This window comes from Emydura macquarii, unplaced genomic scaffold (assembly GCF_026122565.2).
Source record: "Emydura macquarii macquarii isolate MOO-44397 ecotype Brisbane River unplaced genomic scaffold, CSIRO-AGI_Emac_v2 contig_1348, whole genome shotgun sequence".
NCBI lineage: Eukaryota > Metazoa > Chordata > Testudines > Chelidae > Emydura > Emydura macquarii.
Window position 1 is genome coordinate 4,828,282 of NW_027131485.1, and position 27,190 is coordinate 4,855,471.

Consider the following 27,190-nt stretch of genomic DNA (forward strand, 5'->3'; position numbering starts at 1 on the left):
ACAGGGAGAAACAGCCAGGAAAGGGTTATGGGCTGCGTCTCATGATTCAGCAGGAGTGTAAAGCAAAGGGTGACTGGCTGAGAGGTGAAAGGCCTCTGGGCCCCTGCAGCCTAGCTTGGTCAGAGAAATCCCTTTGTTGTACGTTACTTTGAGTTGCGTTCAAATAAATTTGTGCCCTGAGGCCAAGGGCCTAGAAGATTTTGGTGTGGCACTAGTGTTTTCTGAGGCTGTGGGAGCACGCACCAGCTTAGTGTCCTCTCCCTGCCCCTGGAAGATTATTCCACAATATCTATTCTGTCAACCTGTTGAAGTTTAATTTTATCCCATTACTCTAAATGAGATCTCATTCTATAAATAGCAGAACTTCTATCAGTAATTCTTAGTGTGTACATTTTATAGTTGTAATTCTTCCTCCATTTTATAGCCAAAGGACATCGGACATTCAGGAAAGATTAAAATGAGTCTCTGGCTCTGATTTGTATTACTCTTCCTCAAACTCCTGACTTTCATGTTTAGCCATGAGGAACTCACAATTTAATATTAAGGTGCTGCCAGATAGACTCCACAATCAAATTGCAGTGTTACTTAATATAGTAGCAAAAAGCAGTTAGCAGACCTGGTGTCTCCAGCATTTCTTTACAGATTTTATTCTTCCATTAATTGTTTCAGATTATTCTTCCCCACCCTAAAAAAGAAAAATACAAGCTAAATTTAATCTGATCTGTTATTTTCCACTCATGTTTCCAATCTGTCTTGTTTCTTTGGTATTATTATTGTCTGTTGTATTTGTAACTCCTCCCCATTGTATTAAGTCATCTGAAATTCAGATGACTACTGAAATCAGTTGGAATATTTCCGTTGCTTTCAAGGGGCTTTGGATCACGCACTTCATGAGAATGTTTTTATTTCATCAGTCATATTACTGAGGTTATTAGACACACAAGACCTGATACTTTTTCCACTTCACCTTACATTTATTGCCCCAGCTATTTCAGTCAAAGTGCCAATCTCCCTTAGCAAGCCAATGAGAACTGTGAAATTGTAATGTGAAAACATTTTGATATTGGCTCAACCAACCATCTCTATGTCAGATCATGCCAGACAACTTTTTACACATCCTCATAGTTGCATTGTCATTCTTACTGATTTTCTCTGTATGCACTCTATTGCAATAAGGAAGAGGAAGTGTTTTTTTAACCTTTTCTGAAAAGGAAAGTAATAAGTCATTGCTACATTTGCCTCATGTCTTCTGATACCTTTTTTTTGGCATGAGGAGCAGGGAATTCTGCAGTACAAGCAAGTTCGTTAGCTTTAATGCTTTAGGCGCATTTCATCAACAGGAGTTGCTGTGGAAATAAGTTCACTAAGTACTGTAGCAGAACTTTGACAATGTGTCTTCCTAGTCATTGAGACAGGTTATGTATTTCTAAAATTAGTGCCATTAGTTTCATATCATACTTAATGGATCTGTTTACTGCTGTATTCTCTCTACCTCAATATTTGAGAATACCCATTCTGTTACTCATGTCTAGCAGATTTTTTGCAGCCTTTCAGTTGCTATCTTGTTATCTCATCTTCTCCACTTGTAAAGGATTCTGAAGAGACTTCTGCCCCATAACTGATAAAATACAACAGCATCTATTTTTATCATGTCTTGAAATTCTCCAAGTTGTGAATGTTAGTATCTCTACACAGCTTCTCCCCCGGAAGTAAGTTTCTAGTTCTTTTATCCTGTGGAGCATATGGTCAGAGCTAGTCCAAACAAAACGTTTTAAAAACATGGTCTATAGTTGGTCAAAAAAATGCAAGGAGTTGACATGAGAATTAGTTTCTCTCCCAACCTTTTCAAATTGTGAAAAAATGTTGACCAGCACCAGTCCCCAGCCCCCCCATCCATAATAGATCACTTCTATGGTTAGAATCTTTCTAGACTTCTTACTTTAAACCTCTGGAATTTCACAACACAGCAGATAGTTTGATTGTATGCATACAAACTATGTTTTTAATCTGATACAAAGGACATTAAGTGATTAACTTGTTCTTTTAAAAAAGTACATGGTGACAGTGTGCATAGATGGAGTTAGACAGAATCAGCTGATACTTGAAGGAATTTTTTTTTTGATAGAAGATTCAACCTTGCCACAAGTTGTGAAGATTGCAAAAAGAGAAAACAGTTTTATTTTTAAGTTTAAAGGTGCCATTAAACATGGAAACAAGGTGGGTTTTCATGTTTTGCAATGCACATGCTCATAAAACAGATTAAGTTTTCACATGCAAGACTATAATTTCATCACACTTTACAAAACAGGTCTGAAGCATAATCAAATAAAATGATTGTACATGACATTTACATTAGAAACAAGTACTACAATAAGTGTGGCCTCCATAAGCCTGTTCATGTTGATCCCTTAACCAAAAGTTGCTCCACAGTTAGGACATCTTCGTTGCCTCAGAGCAAGACAGAACAGAATTCCAATTGGAAAGAATACGATGGCACACAAAACACCAAGACAGGTGAAGGTGTCCTCCAATACACCAACTCTGTGGAAGGAAAGAAAGAGTTAAGTCACAAAACGCCTGCTGACATTGTAGGAGCTCTTCCTGTTAAAAGTTTCCTCACACTTCATAATAATTAGTTTTCAATTGCTTATAAAATTTGCCAAATTAACTGCCTGGGCTGAAATTTTACATGCCAAGTGTCTGCTTGAGGCTGAATGCACTTTAACTTCACGCTTTTAGTTGATCTGCTTTAATTTTCCTGACTGTCCCTGTGTTACTCCTGCTGGAATTCTGCACCACTGCACAATGCAGAATTTGCACAGAATTAATGGTCCCTGCAGAATTTTATTTTTTCATGCAAAATTTGTGATTTCCACCAACACACTTCTTTGCCAGTTTTGCATGTTTCAAATGTATTAGTTACTTATACATAGAATGTCTGTGCACACAACCCTAGTGGCACCACCCTCCCTCATATTCCCTGCCAGCCTGAACCCACCCGCCCCCCCGCACAGGTATGCATACCACCTCTGGAGACGAAGGGGTGTTGGCTGGCAAACAATGTACATGACCCACCCACCCACTCACTATACCTGAGTCTCTGTTTCCCCCTGCTAGCCACCTGCTATCCTAAAACTAAACTACCATTAACTCACAAACCCCCCCCACCCATTACAGTGGTGTGACCCAAACCTTGTAATACACATAGAAGCTTGAACTTGGACAAGACATTAGACAGACACAAAACAGTCCTTAAGAACACTAGCGCCCTCTTAGGCCAAGTTGTTTTTGTACAACACTTTGTACAATGACTTGAAACAAAAATATTTAATTTCACTGAAACAAGATAACTGTCAATAAAGATACATCAAGTTCTGCATGAACATGTCTAGTAAGGAATCTATTTGTCAAAAAACATTGTCCAAATCTTTGTCTGTATTGTTACTGACATATTTGGGGACAGGTATTTTGAAGTAAGTTACCAAAATAAGAGAAACAGGTGATTATAGTATGTTAGTTTGACAAACAATATGCAGAATTTTAAAATGTGCAGAATTTTTAATTTTTTTTGGTGCAGAATTCCCCCAAGGGTACATCTACACAGTACTCATAAGGATGGCTACAATGCAATTAAAAACCAGGGGCAGGCTCGTGGCAGTTGACTTAGACTCAGGGGGCTTGGCCTAGAAGCTGTTTAATTGCAATGTACTAGTTCTGGCTTGGGCTGTAGCCTGTACTCTGGGATCCTCCCATCTCACAGGAAACTAAAGAAATTAGTGCTAGACATGCAATTTAGCAATTGGAGACTAAAATGGGAAGGTAAGAACTGGCAAAATGCAAGTTTGATTTAAAATTTGAAAAGTATTTAAATAAAACTTTAATTGATCCTGCCATTGAAGACATACATGCATTTTGTTGCAATTTTTATTAATTTTTTTTTTACCCTGCCACTCTGAATCCTACAGTCCTTGCAATTCAGTCCTAGTGAAAATATTCTCAGTACACTGCACATGACTACAAGTAGCTATGCAAACACAAGGTTTCAATATTTAGTTTCTAAGTAGTCAGTTGATTGACAAGGATATTTTTCAAGATTTGTTTTGATTTTGAACAGAACACACAAATCTAGATTTGCCATTTAAGATATGTGATCTTTCAACTTCCAGCGTGGCAGTCAAATGACAAGAGGAAACCACAGTGAAAAGCAATACTCACGCAAGGCCTTGTCTACACTAGAAAGTTTTGTCGATGGTAGTTTTTTTGGTGATGAAAAGGCATTATCATTACAGTGCTCGCGCCCGTCCATACAGCACTCATTTTGTCGCAAAAACGCATCCACACTTGGTGTGGAAATATCGACAGTGAAGGCGGTGTATTGTGGGCAGCTATCCCACCATGCAACTCAGCAGCTTCTGCCACTAGGAATTCTGGGATGGGGGAGAAGAGCGCAGAGTAGCATGCGTGCTGGCTCAATGCACCATGGTGCATTGCATTTCTGTGCAGTCATTCATTGCGTTGCTGGCAGCGACTAGTGCCATTTTTTTCAACAGCTCCCTGTTGTTCACTGTGCGCCCACCATCTGAACAGATGACTCCCGTGTTACTCTCCACTGTTGCTTTCAGCATTCTGAACACATGGTGGTTGGTCACATGGTACATCGTGAACTCTAAACTGGAACAGGAATGCGAGGAGCCTGACCTGCTGAGTGACATGCAGACAAACAGCATCACATTACTGTTGTCATTCACGGAGCATCTACATACAGTGAACCGCCACTTCTGAGCACGTGAGACAAGGACTGAGTTGTGGGATCGCATCATTCTGCGGGTTTGGGATGACGAGCAGTGGCTCTAGAACTTTCGTATGTGCAAAGCCACCTTCATGGAACTCTGTGCAGAGCTGGCCCTACCTTGTGGTGCAAGGACACCAGTATGAGAGCTGCCCTCTCAGTGGAGAAGCCCATGGCAATCGCTGTGTGGAAGCTGACAACTCCAGACTGCGATCAGTCAGTCGCTAACCAGTGTGGAATCAGCAAGTCCACGGTTGAAGCTGTCTTATCACGTGTGCAGGGCCATTAATTGTATTCTGCTGCGAAGGACTGTGATTCTGGGCAGTGAGAGAAATAGTGGATGGATTCGCAGCAATGGAATTCCCTAACAGTGGCAGGGCAATAGATGGCACACATCCCAATTTTGGCACCAGACCATCTTGCGACTGAGTACATCAATAGAAAGAGGTTCTTCTCTATGGTACTGCAGGCATTTGTGGATCTCTGTGGGTGTTTCACGGATATCAGCGTGGGTTGGTCAGGAATGGTGCATGATGTATGTATCTTCAGGAACACTGGCCTGTACCAAAAGTTACAAGCAGGGACTTTTTCCAGACAAGAAGATTACAACAGGGGATGTTGAGATGCCTATAGTGATCCTGGGAGACCCAGCCTACCCACTAATGCCATTGCTCATGAAGCCTTCCACAGGCAACCTGGACAGCAGCAAGGAGTGCTTCAATAAACAGGCTGAACAGGTGCCAAATGACTGTTGAAGGTGCGTTTGGCAGGTTAAAGGTGCACTGGAGATGCCTTTATGGCAGGCTGGACTTAAATGAGGACAATATTCCTGTAGTTATAGCTGCCTGCTCTATGCTCCATAATTTATGTGAAGCGAAGCGAAGGGTGAGAAGTTTGTCACTAGGTGGACCACAAAGGCAGATCGCCTTGCATTGAATACGAGCAGTCAGATGTCGGGGGTATTAGAGGGGCACAACGGGGGGCCATACGCATAAGGGAGGCATTGAGGGCCCATTTTAACAATGAGAACCCATCAGGTGTTTTCTGAAACTGCGCTGCAACATTCTATGACCACTATAAAGCTGTACGTGCATGTCGGCGGCAGGTGCACATATGTTCAACACATAAATAAAGAGTGCTTCTTGTTTTGAGAGCTTACTTTTATTATTAAACACAAAACATCACACAACAAACAAATCCTAGAGAGAAGAAAGTAGTGGGTGGCAGTGCCAGCTATGACAACTGCATGCAAGTTCAGCTGTTGTTCTCATAGTTGTTGGGGGGGTGGAGTGACGGGGGTAGCGAGACGGCCTGTGATTTTGGTGGGAATTTGTAAGGGGAGTTGGTGGAGTGCAGGGAAAGAAACTCTGCTGCGGCTGAAGGGGGGAGCCTGAGCTTGCATGAACTGTGTCTGCAATGACACTATTGTCTTTAGAACAGGGGTGGGCAAAATCCGGCCCACCTAACATTTCTGTCTGGCCTGCCATGAAGGAGTGCTACCCTGGAGCATCAGGCAGCTTTCGGCTGGTCACTACCCAAACTTCCAGCTTCTGGTCACGTAGCCAGAAGCAGGAAGTTTGGGAAGTGACCAGCGGAGAATCACTGAAGCAGCCCAAAGGTAATTGGAGCGTCAAGCAGCTTAGTTTCTCAGCTGGTCACTTCCCGAACTTGTGGCTCAGGCCTGCAACAACTTACCAAATTCATTGAGTGGTCCCTCTGCGAAAATGTATTGTCCACCCCCGCTTTAGAAGCTCTGTCTGAGCCACCATGGCCTTGATCATGCACACATGGACAGCTAAAATTCTCTCCTGGTTTTCCTTCTGTTCCTGTCTGTCCATCTTCTAAGATTCTGATATTGATTGTTTCCATGCCCTTTTCTCTCTTTTGGACACCTCAGAGGACAGGAGTTGTTCCTGGAACATTTCCTCCTTGCTTCTCTGGGGTCGCTTCCTTATCAGTCATAGGCAGTCCGCCTGTGTAGGGGCCTTGGCTGCAAAAGTCACATCTGTGTAAGAACAAGAAACAATTAACAAAACCATTATTGTGAGTGCCCTACCAGTACACATGAATCATTGTGAAACACACCTCATTCTCACGGTCCCCCTGCGCATAGTACAGCTCCTTGATCAGCCTGAGAATGGTGAGTTTGTGGGGGAAGTGACCATACAAATAGGTCTAGGTTCTGGGTGGGTGCTGCTTGGGACATAAATGCAGGTACATAGGGAAAACAAATTTCAAATTGTGCCACCATTCTCCACAGGCAGGGGCCACAGAAGCAGATATTTCACTCCTTAGAGTCAGCAAGGATGCTAGGATGCATCTCCTCCATGCAAGCAGCTTCAAACTGGGTCCCTATGCTGCACGACTATGTGCTGCTTTGGTCCCTGCTCAAGCGATTGCCAATTGGCATGGGAAAGTGACCTACAATGAGGGTAGAAACACAGCTGCTCTGCCCAAGAATCTGAGGCAGAGAATGGGGGAGTACTCCCAAGAAAGTTTCCTAGAGGTCACACCAGAGGATACCCACGAAATCTCAGCATGCATTAACGTGCTTCTCAGCTGTACAGCCTAGATCCGCAAGGGAACGGGAAAGCACATGCAAACACAAACACAGCTACTCCCGTGCACTATCCCTTCAACTACTTGTATGTTTTAGACAACCTGATGACCCCCATGCTTCCAGTATACAAGCAGCATCAGCTTCAACACACTTACCAGAGCTCCCCTCTCCTGCATCCTGAGCGCCAGAGCTGAAAGGCTGGGGCTGGCTGTAGCCTTCTGGGGTCGAGAACAGCTCCTGACTCCCAACCTCAGCAACCAAACTGCTCCCTGGCTGTAGGTCATCCTTCAGCTCCACTTCCTTGTCAGGGTTCAGTCCAAAATCCGATGGCTCCACTGCCGCGGAGGTGTCAATAAGATTAAGAATACCCAGTAACAATTCAATCTTCCTTTTTGATTGCTTTGGCTCATCCTCGCACAGCTCAAGCCTAAGAGTCAGCTACACCACAGCAGCGTATTCTTCCAACCTCAGATGCAAAAAGACGACTTTGGGCAGGTCTACACTAGAAACTTAAGTCAACCTACATTAGGTTGACTTACAACAACCGTAGTAATTACTGTGGTGGTCCATGTCCACACTACCCTCCCTCTGTTGGTGGTGCACATCCTCACCAGGAGTGCTTCCACAGACTTGAGGGGTAGTGTGGAGGGTGGCCCTCACCTCAGGCTCCCTGCTGCCCCCCCTGGGCTCCCAGCAGGGAACGCCATGCCCAGAGTCTGGGCAGCTCCCGGGCAGCGCTCAGGGAGCCACTAGGTTGGGGGAGCCTGGCTCCAAGAGGGGAACCGCCAGGCTCTAGCTAGAGGGCCCCCCCCATCCTGGAGTGACAGCCCAGCATTCTTGTCAATTTCACAGCTCCATCACAGCCCATATAAAGTAACTTGTAGTGTCTACATGGACTCTGCATCAGCCTAGCTACATGGATGGAAGCCCTACACCTCTTGTGGAGGTGGAGTTTAATATGTCAGTGTCGTAGGGCACTTACATTGGTGGCAGCAAGGCTGCAGTGTGTACAATGACATAATTAGGTTGAGGTAAGCTGCCTTACCTTGAACTAACTCTGCAGCGTAGGCCATGCCCAAGATAAATTCAATTCAGAATCTTCACACAAAAGGTTAAACATTAATCCCCATGTTGTACAGGCCACCCAGTGGCTCTTCCAGCCATAATTTAAAGTATTGCTAGTAAGTCTAGAACTAGAATTTGAAAACTATTGTCCTGGGAAACTGAACACTTGTTTGGATGATTAACAATACAGGCTCAAGCCCTCATATCCACTACACAAACCATGGGGTTAGTCCAAGTAGTCTCCAGCCCCATTCACACAGCTGCAATTCATCTTCATACTGGTCCTAGATTGACAACCAACTCTTACAATAGAAATTAGAGTTCACTGCTCCCATTTGGAAACTAGACCAGCCAGTATGGCACATCCCCAAAAGACCAGGGGCCAAGTGAGCTTGCAAGATGCTTTGGAAAGTACCACCTTACCCCAGACAGTAAACATCACAAGCACGTACTCGGAGCAACCAGTGACGTGTTAACCCACTCCCAGATGCACCCCACAGAACAGCGGTTCCCAAACTGTGGGTCATGACCTCCCAAATGGGGTCACGCCATCAGCAGATGGGGTCACAGCAATCCTAGTATGTGGAGGACACCATGCCGTCTGGGGTCCCAGCAGGAAAGACTTCATTAAAATGGAGTCGTGATGACAAAAAATTTGGGAACCCTGCCACAGAACATCAGATCTAGAGAAAAGTATGAAGACTGGAAAGTAAAGCACAAGTCATACATAAACAGTCAGGCTGAAGGAACTCTCGCAAGTCTTCATTACCTCTGAAGGAAACCAAGAGACCTTTCTAGTCAAGAATAGAATCCACCATGTCAACTATGCCAAATTAGGCAAGCTACATTAAATGAAATGGTTCCTATGTCCAACCTCAGACCTTGTGTATCCCACTGTAAAAAGTGCATCCTACTTCACGGAAGAGATATGGAATCCTCACTAGACAAAGCAGAGTTTAATAAAAATGCCCTCCTCATCGCAGTTTGATCCAATCACATAATTGGAAGCCTTGAAAGCAAGCAAGGATGCCCAGATCCCTTTTGCACAATGTGGCCCATTTCCCCTCATGGCTGGTAACATTCAGATCTATACTCAGACACAAAAGCCTCTCTGCCTCTGAAGCACACTATGGAACAGCCACTCTTATGGCTCTTTGGTAGGAGTCAGCAGCAGGATTACTGCCTTGCCTCCAGGAAATCTGGTTTTCATCTCCAGCTCTGCCACTCACCTCAGGGTGAACGTGGACACAGTCTGTGCTTCAGTTTCTCTTTAAAATGGGCTTGATGGATAAAAGTTCCAAACACGGTTTGTCCCCAGAGCACTCTACTAAGGAAGGTAATTAGTATTATCTAGCCAGGCTAAAAATAGCTATGCAGTAAAGAGATGCAGATTTCAAGTCTCACTTCTTGAATGAAAAGTCTAGCTATAAAGAGGTCCTTCCCCCCTCCAGTACTTAATACAGATCAAATGTCCTTTCACTGGGCCCTGAAAAGTGCATCCAGGAGCATACAGTAATCCTCCCAGCCCAACTGCAACATGATCCTGCAAGGATTCCATAGTGACTAGTACCATCAGTAGTGAAGCCAGCCACATGCAAATAAGCTATTACTTCATGCTACTGTACAGCTTGGTCCGTCTGTTTCCTGTAACTGCCAGCACACTCCCTAAAATTGTCACAGATCTACTCTGGGAAGAGGATGTGGAAGAACAAATATTAAATACTACAGAAAGCAGTGGATTATAATTCACATGTAAAGGACTATTGGCTGTTATCATTTACAGTTCTGACCACAACAAATAAGAAGTGCGAATGCTGACATGCAACTTTACCACCATAGTGGGATGAGAGAGAGGTGTGTTACCGAGGAAGAAAAAATTCATAGTTTTGCATTTGCAATGTTTAGGACTCATCATCACTAACACTTCAGCTTGGGAAATGCTGATTAAAAGGCTCAAACACACACACAGGGCTATTATTTTAGAGATCCACATACAGGCTTCACAAATCATAGGAATAAGTGTCAAATGAAGATGCATGGATTAGCCTATGGCTTTCACAGTAATAATGGTTGCTGCTGATGACCTATTAGAAAGATTCAGATGCTCAAAAGGTGCTTCCTGTCCCTACCCCAGAATCGGTTTGCCATAAAACTGCCTACGACCTTTCTGCTGCTGTTTGCCATCCAGCCTAGACCCTAGACACACCATCCCTGGGGATGGATCAGAGTTCCATCTTCTCCAACACTGGCTGGGCTTTTCTGGTTTATAGTCTGGCTTTGGTGTAGTGCTTTTATTTCTATAGCTAGTTTTCTACTGGATGTCAGAAGCAACAGACAAATGAGAATTTAAGAGGATTTTCAATCCTAGTGCCTGACTTTCATACAGAGCATGCTCTGAGCATGCCAAAAAAAATGACATCACCTCTGAAAACCTCAGCTAGAGAGCCTTGAATTTTCAGATTTAGAAAACAGTAAATTGAACATTTTCATTAAATAGGCTGAAGTTATAACCTAGGATTAGCAACAGCACTTATTTGATTTAACAAGGCATGTCCTCTTGGACTACCCTGTGCAGAGAAAGACAAAAGGAGTGACCTTGATGTAGCTAGCATCACAGTATGCTTTGACAGGCAAGGTGCCAGTGCTGAACTGCTGTGGTTTCACTAATGATAAAGGGCAAATCAAGCACCTACTGTACAAGTTAAACGAATGAAATGAGGGAAGAGGGGGAGCTAAAAACCACAGAGTCCACAGGCAATTCTTCTGTTGCCTGACGTGTCTACCAAAGTTTAGTTTCTTGGTTAGCTTAGGAAAAAGCCATTCCCCTGACCCCACCAACACACACAGCATTACAACCCAGCAGCATATTAGGTGTTAGGCACACTATGCTGCATAAGAGGCAAAATGTCAAGAAGATTTAAGTTATTCAACATCAGCACCCACAAAGTGCTCATGACATAGGAGCTGACTGATTCAGCCAGTCACAGTAAAAGTATTTCCATAGTAGAAATAACACTGGCAGTAATTATTTGGGGGCATTCCTAGCATTATGTCCCTAAATGCAATTCCTCCCTGGGAAGAGTGAGAGAAGGAAAAGTGGTAGGCCACACAGATTCCACTCGTGTGGCACGTGTGCCAAGTCACAATCTTTTAGCCAGCAGCATCTGAGGGGGCTACCCCCACACCCTCGGTGCCTGGTGCTTGCCTCCCCCAAACCAAGGGCACAAAGGGCAATGCAGGCACAGCCATCCCTTAGTTCCTCCTTATTGCCTGTGGCAATGAGACTGAAGCCTGGCAGCGCCTGCCTGCTTCTCTACAACTTGGGCAGGCGAGGTGTGCACTACAAAACTTACATCGGTATAATTTCATCACGGATGTGAAAAATCCACACCCCTGAGCGACATAATTATACTGACCTACCCTCTGTGTAGACAGTGCTATGTCGACAGAATGCCTTCTCCCACTGACACAGCTATTGCCTCTTGTGGAGGTGAAGCACCTACACCAACAGAAGTCCCCCCATCAGTATAGGTAGCATCTTCACTGAAGTGCTACAGCTGAGCCACTGCAATCTTTAACTGTATGCCTGCCCTCCGGTTCAGCAATTTAGTTTTCCAGTTGGGTTTTAATTCTCCCCTCCCCATACTAATTTTCCATAGCTCATTAGAAGGTTTAGAATCCCCCCCACCCTTTCCCTGAAGTAGCAGGACTCGCACCTTTATGGCAGAAGCTAGATTTCCAGAGTTTAAAACACAGGCACGCAATGTGCCTTTTTTGTTCTGATGAAGGGCACATCCCTGACCAGACCACTGCGCCATCAGCCACTCTTTTTCCAAGCAGACTCAGAAGTACTCCATGAAAGCTTCCTTAGGTTCTAAGAAGGACATTGCTATGGATCAGTCCTCCCTCCTGTCCCGGTGAACCAAGGGCTCCAGCAAGCCTGGGCTTCCAAGCTCCGGGCTCCTTAGCAGGCCCTGGGAGCCCTGGCTGTGAAGGATCTGCTTAACTTTCAACACAGCCCCCGCTCACTTTGCCAACTCTATCCCACAATCTCACAGAACAGTCACATTCTATACCCAGACTCAGCATCACTACATCTGACAGCCTGGATACTGGCTAGTTGCCATCCACTGAAAGAAGCTGCTCAGCTGAAGTTCAGAACATTCTGCTCTAAAGCAGAAAAGCCTCAGCTAGATGGACGTACAAAGCTAAAAGGAAATGGAAAACAATTTGGGCATCTCAGCACCATCTGTCTCTCTGAACACCAATTGCCACAATCCCGGAGTATGCAATGATCTAGGCTTTAGTAGTTCCAGAAGAGTCCATCTAGCAGTGATATCTGCACATCACTCTCCTATCCCAGGCCATACTATTTTTTCATTCTACAGTGGCTAGATTCTTTTAAGAGCTCATTCATAGCTCCACCCCAGTTTGGAAGCCCCTTCCTTCTTGGAAGCTCAGTACAGTGTTAACAGGGTTGAAGGTCCCTTTGTGCCCTTAGCTACTTGTTCCCAATCCTATCATTAATGAAGGCTGCCATTACAGCAACTGGAAGGTAAAGGAGATTCAGACCCTCAGGGTGGGGAGGTGGAGAACTCCCCGAGACTGTGTTTTATAAGGACCAGGTCACTGTCAGGCCTCATTTAAGTTATTGCCCAAAGTTGTTTCCAAGTTCCAGATGAACCAATTTTTTTATCTCCCAGTTTTCTTCCCCAAGCCTCACTCAACCCCAGGAGAAGCTAAACTTCATTCAGTTGATGTAGTAAGAGCATTGACATGCTAACTTAACAGGATGATCATTCAGGAGCACATTCAGAGCCTTTGTTTGTGGTCTTTGCTGATAGGGCTAAAGGTCAGGCAATATGCTGAGATCATCAAAAACATGCTATAAGCTACCTAAGTTAGAGGCCTCTAGCCACGTTAGAGCTCATCCTATAGAGCTCAGGCAACCTCTGCTGCCTAAGAACATCCCTATTTCTGAAACTGATAGGGCAGCTTATGCAGCTTCATCCACACACTTACAAGATACTGTTCTTTGGTAGAAGCTTCTAGATCACAGGTCCATTGTGGTAGGGCTGCCCTGCAGTCATTGTGTAAGCAAGACTCCTACTATCCACCTCCAAGCAAACAGACAACAGATTCTTAAATCAGCAAGACTGGAATCCATGTGGACAAGTACTGGAAGAGCAAAGTACGGTTGCTTCCCTTAGAGTAAATGTGGCTCTCCGAGATATATCATCCGCATGGATTCCGCTACTCTGACTTCTTCCCCACTACTGTGGGGTCCTATTCCTCTGGGATTGTGTGTGGGCCAAGGACTGAGGGATGGCTGGGCCAGTGCTGCCCTTTATGCCATCGAGGAGAGGGGTGAGAGGGAGGATATGAAGATATATAGGGCACAGGCACAGCCCCAACAGACACTGCTGGGCAAAAGAATCTGATCTGGTGCATATCTGCACCAAGAGTGCAATCCAGGTGGACACCAGACATTTCTAAGAACCACAGACACTCTAAGGTAAAGAGCCCTTCAGACCTTCTGCCTTCCTGCAACATGGGAAAAAATCCAGTAATAAGAAGAACACACACTTTTATTGTCGATAGGAAGTTTAAAATGGCGAAATTAACAAACGCAATTCCTGCACTTGCCGTGCTATAGAACTGGCCTGCCGCAGCCTAACTGAAGTCATCATGGAGGGTGTTGCTCAACAGCAGCAGAATGCAGCCTTCTGCACTTTGGGGTAGGCTTGTTTATTGAAAAAAAAAAAAAAAGTAAAAGGGCCTTGTCTACACCAGATTTAAGATTTCCCACCATTGTAGTCCCAGCAGCAAAAGCATTAGCGTTACTGTAGACAAGACATGGACACACTTGAATTGAATGATGGCAAAACTGGCTTTGAGCAGGTTGAAGTTCTGTAGTTAAAATGCCATCATCAGGTCTACACTAGCACAGCCATTAACAGTCAGCTTTAAGAAACAGTCTGATAAGACAGAACATTGGAGAGAAACTGTATGAGCTTATTGCTTAATTGGCTATGGCTAGGGATTAGGAACGCAACAGCACTTTTTTTGGAAGGAGTGGAGTTTTAGCATCCATCTGCTGAAACATAAGCAGAAGGAAAGATCTGTGTACAAGGTTACCCCTTTCACTGTGACTTCTTTGCACTGAGTCCAATCCACCTTGACTCCCACTAGGATCAGATTGTGTTCCAGTTCCTTATTTACATCAGTAAAGAGTGTCGTAACTTTCACATACACAAAGCTGGAATGAACATCCTTCGGGAGAACCGTCAGCTAATGTAGGTCAAATATTAAGATAGGCATCCCATAGCTATTTGGACAAAGCCTAGTTACAGGGAAGGTGAAACGGAACACAGAAATAGATGGCCAAAAACTTCAAGCCCTGGTGCTTGATGTTACAGACATTTGTGTACCTAAAAATGGATCTGGGAAAGTCACAGGCAGCTGGCTTAGGACTTCTGGAACTCAGGCCATTCCTTACTATTTTTCCCCCCTGGTTAACTATGCAACTTACCACCACCACCCCCCTTCTTTCCCCCCCCCCACACACACACCAACTTTAGGGCCTAAGATAAAAGGCCTACAATTTCTAGAGAGACTGGTGATTTTGGGTGCTTCGATTTTGGGGCATAAGCACCCATGCCCTGGAGAACAAAATGTCAGACTCAGTTATAGGAGTCAAATTGCACACCTAAAAAAAAAATTACATTACTTTTGAAAATGTATAACATAATTGAATGTGAGCATATAACACACTATGTTTAAGGTTCTTGCACTTCCTGACTGTGTATTCTTAGCATGACATTAATGCGATCTTTTGCATTCACATACATTCACTGTTCCCATCAAGTATATATGGAGTCATTGTAGTTTCCTGTAGCAAAACATTTTTCCTTGTTCCCTACATTTAGCTAATTATAAATTTATTCGCCCTCTCCCCCTCCCATTCACCCATCCTCTGTGACCCTTGGGCCATTACATTTAATTATAAAGGAATAAGTAGCCTAACTCTGAGCTAGCCTTAAAAAACAGACACTATGATTAAGCCAATACATAAAAGGACTCAATCAGGGTATTTCTGGTCAGCCCTAAACAACTATAAACTTCAGAGGTGATGGCTGCAGTCTAAGCTGTTACACTTAACCCTCTTAAGAATCAGCTCCTATGGTCTGATTCTGCTACTAAACAGACATGCTCGATGCAGTAAGTAGAACGTGTTTTGAGCACCTTTCTCCCCTACAGGAAAAAGTTATTTGGAGGGGTTTTTTGGCAGTGCAAAATGCCCAGCACAGCCTTTTACCAGTCAGGAAACTGTCACCTATCCATGCCAGATATCAGACACAGGGACAAGTCACTCTCAGTGACAGAGCAAGACACAAGAAGTATCGGAACATCCCAGCGTCAGGGACAAAGGAGGAGCATGGATTAATAAATTAAGCCAGTTACATGCGACTACCATTGGGGAAAAAACTGGAGCGTACCATGGGGGATTTCCTCATAACATGCATATTATTTCAAAAAACGATTCCCACAACAGAAGCTTATCTGTAGTCATATCCTGACTACATGGACAATGGTTTGGCATTCATTGGTTCATGTCATCTCCAAGATACAGATGGAGCATGCCTAGGCACACTGTCTTTTCTTAGCCCGTTACTACATTTAGAAGGGGAAGCTACTTTCAAACGGAGTCACAGAACACTAATATTTTAGTCTGTTCCTTATGTAAATCTCTTCATTTTAGATAATAAATTACAGAGAGTTTCTGCACTCAATCTGTACATAATTTATCTAGCCAAAAGTAATGTTTGTCCTACAGCATAAGCAGCTTTAATGTGGTTTTAAAGCTACACCACTCAGTGTCTAAAAATAAAAAGGGAAGGTTTATTTATACTGCAGCAGAGTCTCACATTTAAGCTACACTACAGCTGCTCATTCAGTAAGGAAAAGTAATTTAGTTTCAAAGGCTTATTGATGAGAATGATTAACCTTTTGATAAATGTTAGCTTTAAAGGAATTATCAGAACATTAACATCTTAAGCCCATTGTAAGAGCCAGAGCTGCAGCGATGGAAAATATCAAGTACACAAAAGTTACTACAATTTAACACAAGAGTTGGCACTTTTAGGCTGAATGTTATAGGAGTCAAAATACCTGAGTATGTAACAGATGGTGTTACCTAGGCTTCCCCATGCTTTAGGGAATATCCTGAGTACTGGAAACAACAGTATCACAATCACCACACATCTGAGTCTCCTTCTAGATAGGCTCTCTCTACATAATGTCAGTCCCGATACCTGTTTAACTCCTTGGCCTCATCACTGAGACTGCCAATGAGTGGCCAATTAGAAGCCTAGGTGAGCTTTGCAAGGTGGACATCTGCCTGCTACGAACAGGGCTGAGATTTAGCTATTCATTTCTCACAGCCTGTGTACAGCCATCAACCTTGGGTCACTTCTGTCCCGAGCCAGATTCATATGAATATCCAATGGGCAAAAAGCCCTTTTCCTTCTCACTGCAACCTCCCATTACACTGATAAATCCTGCACACTGTACCAATTACAGACACCTGGGCAAATAATTTATTATTGCAGCAACTTCTCCATCAGCTCAGGCATTCTAAAACTGAACAGAGGAAGGATTCATCCACAATACAGGCTGAAAGCTGAGGCCCAAATTACTTTAGCATTTTTATAGAAACCTATTAAGTGACGCATTCATGCAATTAATGAGACAGATGTCTGAAAATCTATTTTATTAACAAGAGATCTAACTGTTTAAATTTATTTCTCTCAAACTAGACAGTCCCAGGAGGATGAATAACCTAGCAGAGAATTCTGAAATATCTGCACTCATCTGTCTTTTGTGACCCAGCTGAGTATTAGCAACCCCATTGTACTCTTTTCTACACTCTGAAAGCAGGCTTGCTTCTACCAGTGGCATGTTCTGGTACAGTTTTCTTACAGGACTGAGAAACATTTCAAATGTCTGGGTGAACAATTTTGTTGTGGCCAGCAACTCCAAATGATACGGCAAATCTAGCAGTTGACTCAAGGCTTTCTTTGATTTGAGCTTGCATAACGCTTTAGTGTGTTCCTTGTCCTAACCTCTTCAGCCCCCAAACTACAGCAGAGCAGCACCACTGCTAACTTTTAACAGCAATGAATTCTGTCTCTGCAATTTGTACATACAGCACAGCACATTTACTGCATGCTGTGTAATACGGAGTAGTGAGCTACTTAGTTTTCAGTCACATTTGGGTCTTGTTTTTGCAGCAACCTCTGTCACCAGCTCCTGGGTTCCTGGTTATAGCATCAATCTTAGATAAGTCCCTTCGGAATTTTCACTTCCTACAAGCTGCAACAACACTAATTATTCCCCATGTCAACAGAGTCACCAGGTTTTCCCCAATTCCAACAACACCCAAGTGGCCATTTCACTGGGCAGGGATTACCACAGCCCTAGCACTCTAGCCACACACCTTCCACTATCATTACACCCAGGAATGCAGGTGGCAGTGGAGGGCTGGCAACACCAGCTCTATGCCACCACAGGAATCCCCCCACTGACCTAGATTTAAAAAAACAAAAACCCACCAAACACACACACCAAGCATTTGCAAATAGGCCAAGAAAAACACTCATTTCTTTTTAAATTAAAACAAATTAATTTTAAAAAAAATTAAATATTGCCTTGCACTTTGTCCCCCCCAAACACTGCAGCACTGAGAAGTACAGAAGACTGACAAGTATTTAAGGGGATGTCTATATTTCAATTGGGAAGATACCTCCCCCTGCAAATAGACAGACACATGCTAGTTCTGCTTGAGCTAGTGTGCTAAAAATAGCAGTGTGCCCACCTCAGCTGGTGACAGTTCAGGCTAACTGCCCGACCATGCACCAACAGGGTTGGGTGGGTTTGTGCTCTGGAGTCCAAGCCACCACTGCCACATTTATTTTTATGTGCTAGTTCAAGCAGAGTTACTGCTCATCTGCCCACTGTCCTACTGACTGTCCCACCCTGGGAAGCATACTCTCCCAGGAGCCGTGTAGATAGGCCCTTGATTTCCTTGCACTTCTTAGTTTGGGCAAATGAGTGATGGCATGGCAAGAAGCTAGATTTGTGAAGTTTGCAGCTGTTCTTAGGGATATAAAATGGTTTAAAAGGCAGGACTAGGCTGACTGTGTCCTTTGAACATTTTACTGCTTGCAAGTGAATTAATTGACAACAGATTCCCAAGAAGAATACTGAGCAGAGCGCATCATTTAAGTTCTAGATATTGGGGATATGGGAGAGAGGGACAGTAGAAAAGACACAGTTATGCCTACACAGTGACTAGCACAATGGGATGGGGGTGTCTCTAGGCACTACCAGGATGCACATTAGGAAACGTGCATAAGCATTGCAGTATCAGTGCTGAGCAGCTGCTGGGCCTGCACTAATTTAGAAGCACTGGCTTCTGCTGAAGATCTAACTAAGGGAATGACCTATCATGCCAAGGCAAGAAATGAAATGGACAGCAGTCACCTCACTGTTTGGGAATAATGTCTGTACCCCACTACAAGGTGGCAATATTTCAGATTTACATTTTTTTTAAAAACCACATTATGGCCACGTGGATGCACTACTCACATTAATCACCTCCAAAAAAAAAGTGTAGCTCTTTGAGAGGTGCCTAATTTTAGACATCCATGTTTGAAAATTCTAGCCTATAGTCCCTGTCTTCCTGTAGCTAATTTATCATTCCAGGATAATCACTCAGAGTAGTAAAACTTGTGGCAATAAGCAGTATAGTATCTCAAAACATATCCAGATGGCAGACTAGTACTGTATGTGTCTGATCTTGTTGAAGAAGTCTGGCCTCTGACAGTGCAATGTGTTCTGGGGGAATGAGGGGGGCATGGCGGCAATTTTTTTTTACCCAATTTGGATAAGCGCATGCGCACACATGCGCACACTGAAAAAAGTTATATCCCACAGCTATACCTGAAGATACTAATTCATCATAATCCTCACCATAAATTATGTCCCCCCACAGCTGCAAGCAAGATAATCTGCACACATTAATCATTTTGTCTGTCTCTTAACATGGCAGGACCTTTCTGGAAACACCAAGGTGGCATGAAAGAAAAGCTGGCTTAGTGGGGTTTGGATTTTTAAAAAACAAACAAAACAAACCATCAATTGTATAAAATAGTTTCAGGCAATTTTATTTTATATTAGTTTCCTACATCATCTTAGGCAGTGTAATATATGTAAACACACACTGCATAGGACATCTCCACCCAGGCAATTTACAATTAGCTAAAAGGCACAAGTGTGGGATTTAAATTTGCAAAGTGAGGGCATTTAAAGCTAGCCTCTAGAGCCTCAATAACCCAATTTGTAGTGCCACTACAAGCACAGAATCAGTCTAAGAAGTGTATCACAAAACACACAGTTCAGGATCGAAGAAAGCCCACAAGGATTAGTGTGCCCACTGTGAGATTTCCTAACAGACCTGTACAAAGTCACTATTAAAAGCATGAGAAGTATCCAAAACCACATAGGGACTAGATTTCTGCATTAATCAGAGCACATTTACACTCCTCTAACACCAGTTCTACATTCAAGATTCTCAGCTATTGCAGAGAAAACCTAAAAGTACTAAACATAACAAAATCAGTGGGAGTTTCTCCTGTCTAGAGTCTGACTAATTCTGAGTTAAACAATACAGCCAACGGTATTACAGCAAAGTTCATCTTAGCATCGTGATCTTGTGGTTCTTTTTCTAAACCCGCTTATGCTACAGCACTTGGTGGTTGTTAGATTTATGCCATCTTTAGGATACTGCAAAAGTGCAACTGGGCCAAACATCTTCAAAATCAAGACATGTCATCTAATACATTTTTCAGACTAAAGAACTAGGAGTAACATTGCTGCACAGTCCTTGAGAATTCAAGGATTAAAAGCTCTGTTCTCAAATTAGACAGAGGCAGAGATGACCCAGACAATAGAGCATCCCTTATGTCTGAGGGTGGGAGTTCCTAGACACACATTCTTCCTAGAATGGATTGAGCTTCCAGTATGTCTGCACCCAACCCCATTCTCCTCTTGCCTGACGAGAGCTTCCAACACAACACTATCAATCCGACAGTTAGTCAAAGCAGGAGCGTTCAAGTTTTGGTATTCTATTGCTTCTTCAGACATTTAAATCAGACAGTGGGAATGAAGTACGCAGAGAGAGGCATGTAGGCAGTTTAGAAGAGGGACTCTATTTAAGCAAAGACTTAACACTGATTTCTGAAAGACTCAGACTTCCTCATCGTATCATATCTGCACCACCCCCCAGCGCATTACACATGTCTGGACTAAACAGTAAACCCCTTCAACAGTAAACCCCTTCAAAAGCCTGAGCTTTGGTGTCCAAGTAAGTTTCACCACCTAGAAAGGGATCTTGGGCTAGAGGTTACATTTTCAAATCTGAATCTTCCAAGAAATCCTCCATGACATGCTGAGGGAGTTACTAACAGAAAGAGAAACAAGAATTATATAAAAAGATCTGTAAGAGGCCACTGATGTTTAGTCTAGTGCAGAACAGTCACAATTTTCAAATTAAATTTCCTTTCAGATTCATAGATTTTAAGGCGAAAAGGGACCATTATGATCTTTTCTATACAGAAAGTCAGACTAGAATAAACCTGGCCTGACGGAGGAATTACTAGGTAAAATTCTGTGTTTTCCAGTTGAGTTAAATCATTTTTAGAGAGACCTCCCATCTTGATTTAACAACTTCAAATGACAGAGAATCCACCACATCCCCAGTTAAGCAGTCCAATGATTAGTTACCTTTTCTCTTAAAAATGTACACCTACTATCTAGCCTGAATTATTTAGCTGCTACAGTTTTTCCAGCCTAGACTGATTAGTTCAACAGCATCAGCTCTTACACAAAAACAACGAGAGTCCTGTCGCACCTTAAAGACTAAAATTCCTGCGGGCATAAGTGGGTTGCAGTCCATGAAAGCTTATGCCTGCAGGAATTTGTTGGTCTTTAAGGTGCAACAGGACCCTCGTTGTTTTTGCTGTATACAGACTAACACGGCTACCCCTCTGGAGCTCTTACACAGCATTCTAAAAGCCTCCATTTTTTGGCTTCACCTTTCTAGGAAGAGGTCATACTTAGACCATCTCTGACTCCCCGCCATATAATTCAATTCCACAAAGGCCAGAGGATGCCTCATACGTATCATCTTATTAGTGTTGAGACTCATTAGAATCTTATTCTAGCACAACAGAGCTTGATAACCAGAATAGCACAAGTGGTGTATCTCCTACACACGGATCTTTGAATTGCTACAGAAAGGCCCAATTCTCTGAGGTCCTGCTCCAGGACAAGATCCTGCAAGTACAACTCTCATCCACTTCAGTGGAAGTTGAAGGAGCTCAGCACCCTGCATTTGCAGGGGTTAAGACTGATCATAAAAAAAGCCCAGGATTTGCCCCAGAAATGATCTGATCTCATCACCTGTTGTGAACATCCTCTCTCTCCTCTATTCTTTTGGAGCTGGGCTGAACCAGGAGAGGAAGCATAATCAATGTATATGGTGGCATATGTCCAGTATTCTCTATCCCTTTCCTTAGAGCATCCTAACTTTTCTTCAGTGACCAGCAGTGGCTTAAAAAAGTATGGTCTTCTTAATTAATAGAGGAACTTGCCATTAATCTTTTCTGGCTCCCATGCTCGATCTTGGATTAACACCTTGCTGTTAATCAGCCGTCTATGTTTTTAATCTGCCAGCTCTTCTGCAGCAAACAAAACTTCCACATTCCTAGAATCATCACTATTGTACCAATACAAACAAGAAGCCACCCCCCACCAAGAAAACAACCTGCTCATTACTTCAGCCATAGTTTCAGCAAGTGCAGGGGAAGAAAAAAATCCCAGGTTTGCTTCATGAACCTAGAGAAGGAAATTCAACAGAGCTGACTGGGATCCCACATGTGGGTTTTGTGTAGGAGTCTCTTCCATGGCACTGGTAGGTGACAAAAGGGACTATGGTCATAACCAAATCACAGAAAGTTTCACTCCAGCATCACTGAATGGAATGAGTGAGACCATCCCACCAGTACTTATATATAAATATTCAACTAATTCCATTTTGATATTTAAAGCCAAGGCATCTATGGTTGCAAGGCCAGAGATCTGTAAATAAGACTGAATTTATTTTAAGAACTGAAAAACTGAGAGGACAACTGTACCTGCAGGCAGGACAACCTCCAACCACTACAACAGAAGTGGTGGTAGTTGGCTGTTGAATGATGGTGTACATGTTGGGATAGTTATGCTGTGGTGGTGGTGCAGCATATCCTAGAACAAAGAGAAATGCAAGTCAACTTCTGGTCAAAATTCTTTACAGATAAAGGACACAATGGTTCCTTAGATAATGGTAACTTGAAGGGAAGGGTAGATTTCATTTTCCACAACAGAAAAATATTTGGTACTACAGGGCCAATTCTACACTAGGAGCACTTTGCCATTATAGCTATACTATACCAGCAAAGAACTCTTGGTATGTACACAATTTGTACTAGCAAAACTGTGCTTTATAGCTTATTCCAACCCCTACCCCTGAGCAAAACAAGCTATACCAGCAAAAGCACAGTTTCTGGTATAACTGTGCATACACTAGGATTTGGTTTTTTGGTGGTGGTTGTTTTTTTTAAACACACCAGCACAGCTAGGTCAGTCAGAAATCACATCTCCTCTCCCCCACTGAACAACATAGCTACATTTGCAGAAGTCTGTAGAGTAGATATGGCTGAGGATCTGCTTAACATGGAACTGTAATCTGAATGAGACATTTTAAAAACTCATTGCATATGACAAGACTATGGCTCCAAAGATGTATTCCTCAGGAGTTGGGAGGATACATACAAGAACATGTATCAGAGGCAGAGTTGAACAAACCCTTCTGAAGAGGACATAATAATTAGCATGCTTTTTTGCAAAATTGTTTCATAGGCCTGAATATCTCGTACAATTTCACAATCTAAAATCATGCAGAGCTAATAATTAACTTCAAAGATTTTATTTTAGTATTACTGGAGAAGAGGAGGAAAAACAGTTTAACTGAACAAGGGTCACAATTTTCAGTTCTGAGGGTTATTTCTCAAACCTCTGTCCCACCAAGGCAACCAAACTGGTGGAGACAGGATGCGTGCCAACCTGACAACTTCCACGTGTTCTAGTACTGTATATTTGTTACAGTTTATCAGGGGTGGGGTTGAGGGGGCACACATGGTAGTAGTAAGAAAATGGATGAGCAGTCTTGAATAATGGGAACTGAAATCTCTTGGAAGACCCAAACTGGCCAACTAGCTTGTGTGTTTTTGTTTTATATAGCTGTATTTAGAGAGCAAACTATTTTACAAATCATCCTCATACAAGCCTCAGAAATGCAATAACAAGCTTGTTGTTTAAAGAGAGACTGTGCAATGATATAGTGCAGTTTTTCCTATTTGGCAGGGTATTACTACATCAAAGGATGAGGCTCCTTGCGCCTCCCAAGTTGTGGTGTTTTGGGGAAGTTGCTTACCTTAAATATGGTTCTGTCCTTATTCATTAAGGAATCCTAGGAAATCCATTAAACATACTAGTAAAGTTAAAATAATTCCTGGGGTTTTTGTGGGCAAGTGCTTTGATTTACTGAGAAAATAGTAATCAAATATACATGGTCCCAAGCCTAAAGGTACGTGCTTAATTTTATGCACTGTGAATAGTCCCATTTGGGACTACTCACAATACATGAAGTTAAGTATGTGCTTCAGTCTTTACAGGATCTGGCATTTAGTATCCATCTGATGCATTAGTTTTTCCCCTTCTGAACCATTCCTCAAAATGTTGTAGAATTTTTCTTTTTCCACTTAGCAGTTGCCAATAGTCTAACTTTGTTTCTTTAACTAGATCCAAGTCATAATAATTTCATAGTCAATGGAAGGGTTACACTGAGCTGCTGAAATCTCTAGAACTAACAGTACATTTATATTAGAAACCACCACATTTAACCAGGAGAACAGGTGGACTGTGTGGATGGTAAATTGTAGCTTTAGAAAGATTAAGTCCAACTTCAAGTACTAATGTGTGTATCTTCATATGAAGTCCTGATAATTCCACCCCTCTTCAAAATAAGGGTAGTACAGTAGCTCAATAGTTAATGACAGCAGAACACAAATACAGCTAGGTAAATAAAACACACACACACTGTACCCTACAAGCAGTATTAAATTGGAAAAAAGGGAGGAGCTTTTATAATATCTGGCATGCCTGACCAACTTGTTTTCTACTCCAGCTTGAGTATTAACCAAGGCACTGAGGGCAATTAACACTGGTTTTAGGTAGAAGTGGCACACAACTGTTTAGCAAAGCAATTGTGAATTTCTCCTACGACAGCCCAATAATACTATGGTTTCATGCACAAGCAGCTAGGTTTTGATTAGACAGGCCACAAAACTTTCCCCAAGAGAGCTAGTGTCTCTGGCAACCAGATCAGCGCAGCCCTCCTTTTGACATAGCCCGAATACCAGGCAGAATATTTCAATTTGACTTCAAAAGAAGAGTTTGTTCGACTTGCAAGTCCCAGACGAGAGACAGACAGACAGACATTTCTACAGCGTTGCCTTGGCTTCTGGAGCACAGCAATTCCTGGGCTTATGCGTGCATTTGGGACGGGAGGAAGGGAAGAGGAAGGATGTATTTGCTCGCAAGACTTTAGTAACCCGTTTCCACACTAGTTTCTCACTCACACACACACAGCCCCCCCACACACATACACACAACCCCCCTCTGCATCAGATCTACACACCAAGCTCAGCCCACACTCGTTTTACTGGGAGAGGGGGGCTGGAACCCGGCGGCAGCCCGCCTGACCGCACCTCCCAGAGTTCCGCAAAGTTTGTTTTGCTTCCCCCACCCCCTAACCCGAGCCAGGGACGGGCCGTCTCCACAACACACAGCGGGCGGGCCTCGCTGCCCCCCCGGCCCGGCCCGGCCCGGCACCCGGACCCACCTGCAGCAGTAGCAGTAGCAGCACTGGGGAAGGGGTAGGGCGGAGGAGGCTGGAAGCCGGGCTGACTCTGAGGAGGGGGGATGGCCCCATAGTTGCTCTGTCCGTAGTCGCCCCCGCCGCCCTGCAGGGCCGGGCTGTAGGCGGGGGGTCGCTCCTGCAGAAGAGGCTTGTTATCCATGGCGGGACGGAGCGAGGCGCCCGCCCCGGGCAGGGAGCAGCACAGACCCTCCCGAGCCGCGGGGAGGGGCGAGGAAACAGCGCCTCAGCGCCCAACTTTCCCAGCGCCGCCCCCCGGGCGAAGGGGAGAAGAGCGCCGCGGAGAGGGGCGCCGAGTCTCGGTTCGCCGCCACCGAGGAGTCGCCGAGCCCAGGCGCCCCCAGCCAGCAGGAACGTGCGCCTCCCTCGGCAGCGCTCGGGCCGGTCACAAGACCGAGCTCACGTGACGCGGCTCCCCAGCGAGCCCCGGTGACTCTCCGGCCGCCGCAGGAAACCCGCTCTTAAAGGAGCCGCCCGCCTCCGCCCGACTCGCCGAGCCGCGCCCGCCCCGCGGCCCCCTCCCCCCATCCCCACCCCCACCCCCACCCCCGTGCGGCCCGGCGGGGACGGCAGCCGGGGCTCGGCCTGGGGCGCTCAGCCTCAGGCGCCAATCACGGCGAGTAGCCTGAGGAGACCTTCCGGCTCAGCAGCAGGGCAAATAATGCGGCTGGGGCGGAGACGAAGTAGCGCTCAGACCGTGTGGTGTAAGGAGCCGAATGGCGGGGCAGAGACCCCTAGTGTGGGTTACCTCGCCGCTGCTCTCTGAGGGTGCTCGGTGCTGTACAGACAAAGCGGGAGTCCCCCAGGCTGTCCCCAGAGACCTCTCAGGCTGAAGTAGGGTGACCAGATGTCCTGATTTTATAGGGACGGTCCCAATAAATGGGGCTTTGTCTTATATAGGCACCTAATGCCCCCCACCCCATCCTGATTTTTCACACTTGTTATCGGGTCACCCTAGGCTGAAGCGAGTGGCCTTTAATCCAATCTCTGCTGCACCTTTCACCAGTTTTAAGAGTACAAGCCAGGACATCCAGCAATTTATCATCATCCCCTAACAAAAATACACCCACCACACAACTAGACTGAACACCTAGCCTCCCTCCCCCCTGCCCTCTTCATGAGGCAGGGAGACTGTCAGACTGAGGAATCTTTTACAAAGCTGGGTTGTTTGTTTTTTTTATGGTGAAGGATTTTGTGTGTGTGTTTTGCTGAGACACCATTTAAAAAAAAATCACATTCCAACAGACCTCACCTGAGATCCTGACCCTGTTGCAAACGGACAGCTTGAATCTGCCAAAATGTAATCAAAAATGAAAAAATGGTTTGTGGGAGTAGGGAATGAATGGAAACATTTTCAAAAGATGAACAGTTACAGCAAATTTGTTCTAAGGAAAAACAGTGTAAGTCAAGATCCTTACCAGGATCTAAAAGGTGAGACCAATACCAGAATACTGCGTCAACTTCTAGTGTTCATTTTTAAAAAGATGTTGAAACATCTAGAAAGTGCAAAAAAAGAGCCAAAAAATTATTTGTGGACCAGAGAGAATAGTTTTACCATGAGAGAGCTAGAGAGTTTGATTTGTTTAGCTTATCAAAAAGAAAATTGTGAGGTGATATGATTAGTGTGTATACTTACCTTCACAGAGAGAAAATATTGGGTATTAAAGAGCTCTTT

General features: G+C 44.0%; 1 protein-coding gene across 1 annotated transcript; it reads right to left on the bottom strand.

The window, feature by feature from the left end:
- Positions 1 to 1,669: 1,669 nt before the first annotated feature.
- Positions 1,670 to 25,969, bottom strand: BRI3 (brain protein I3). Its single transcript, XM_067550935.1, has 3 exons — positions 25,480 to 25,969; positions 22,673 to 22,781; positions 1,670 to 2,541 (listed from the first exon to the last, which is right to left on the bottom strand). The coding sequence occupies exons 1-3, from the start codon at positions 25,655 to 25,657 to the stop codon at positions 2,409 to 2,411; spliced, it is 420 nt and encodes a 139-aa protein (XP_067407036.1). The 5' UTR covers positions 25,658 to 25,969; the 3' UTR covers positions 1,670 to 2,408.
- Positions 25,970 to 27,190: the final 1,221 nt, after the last annotated feature.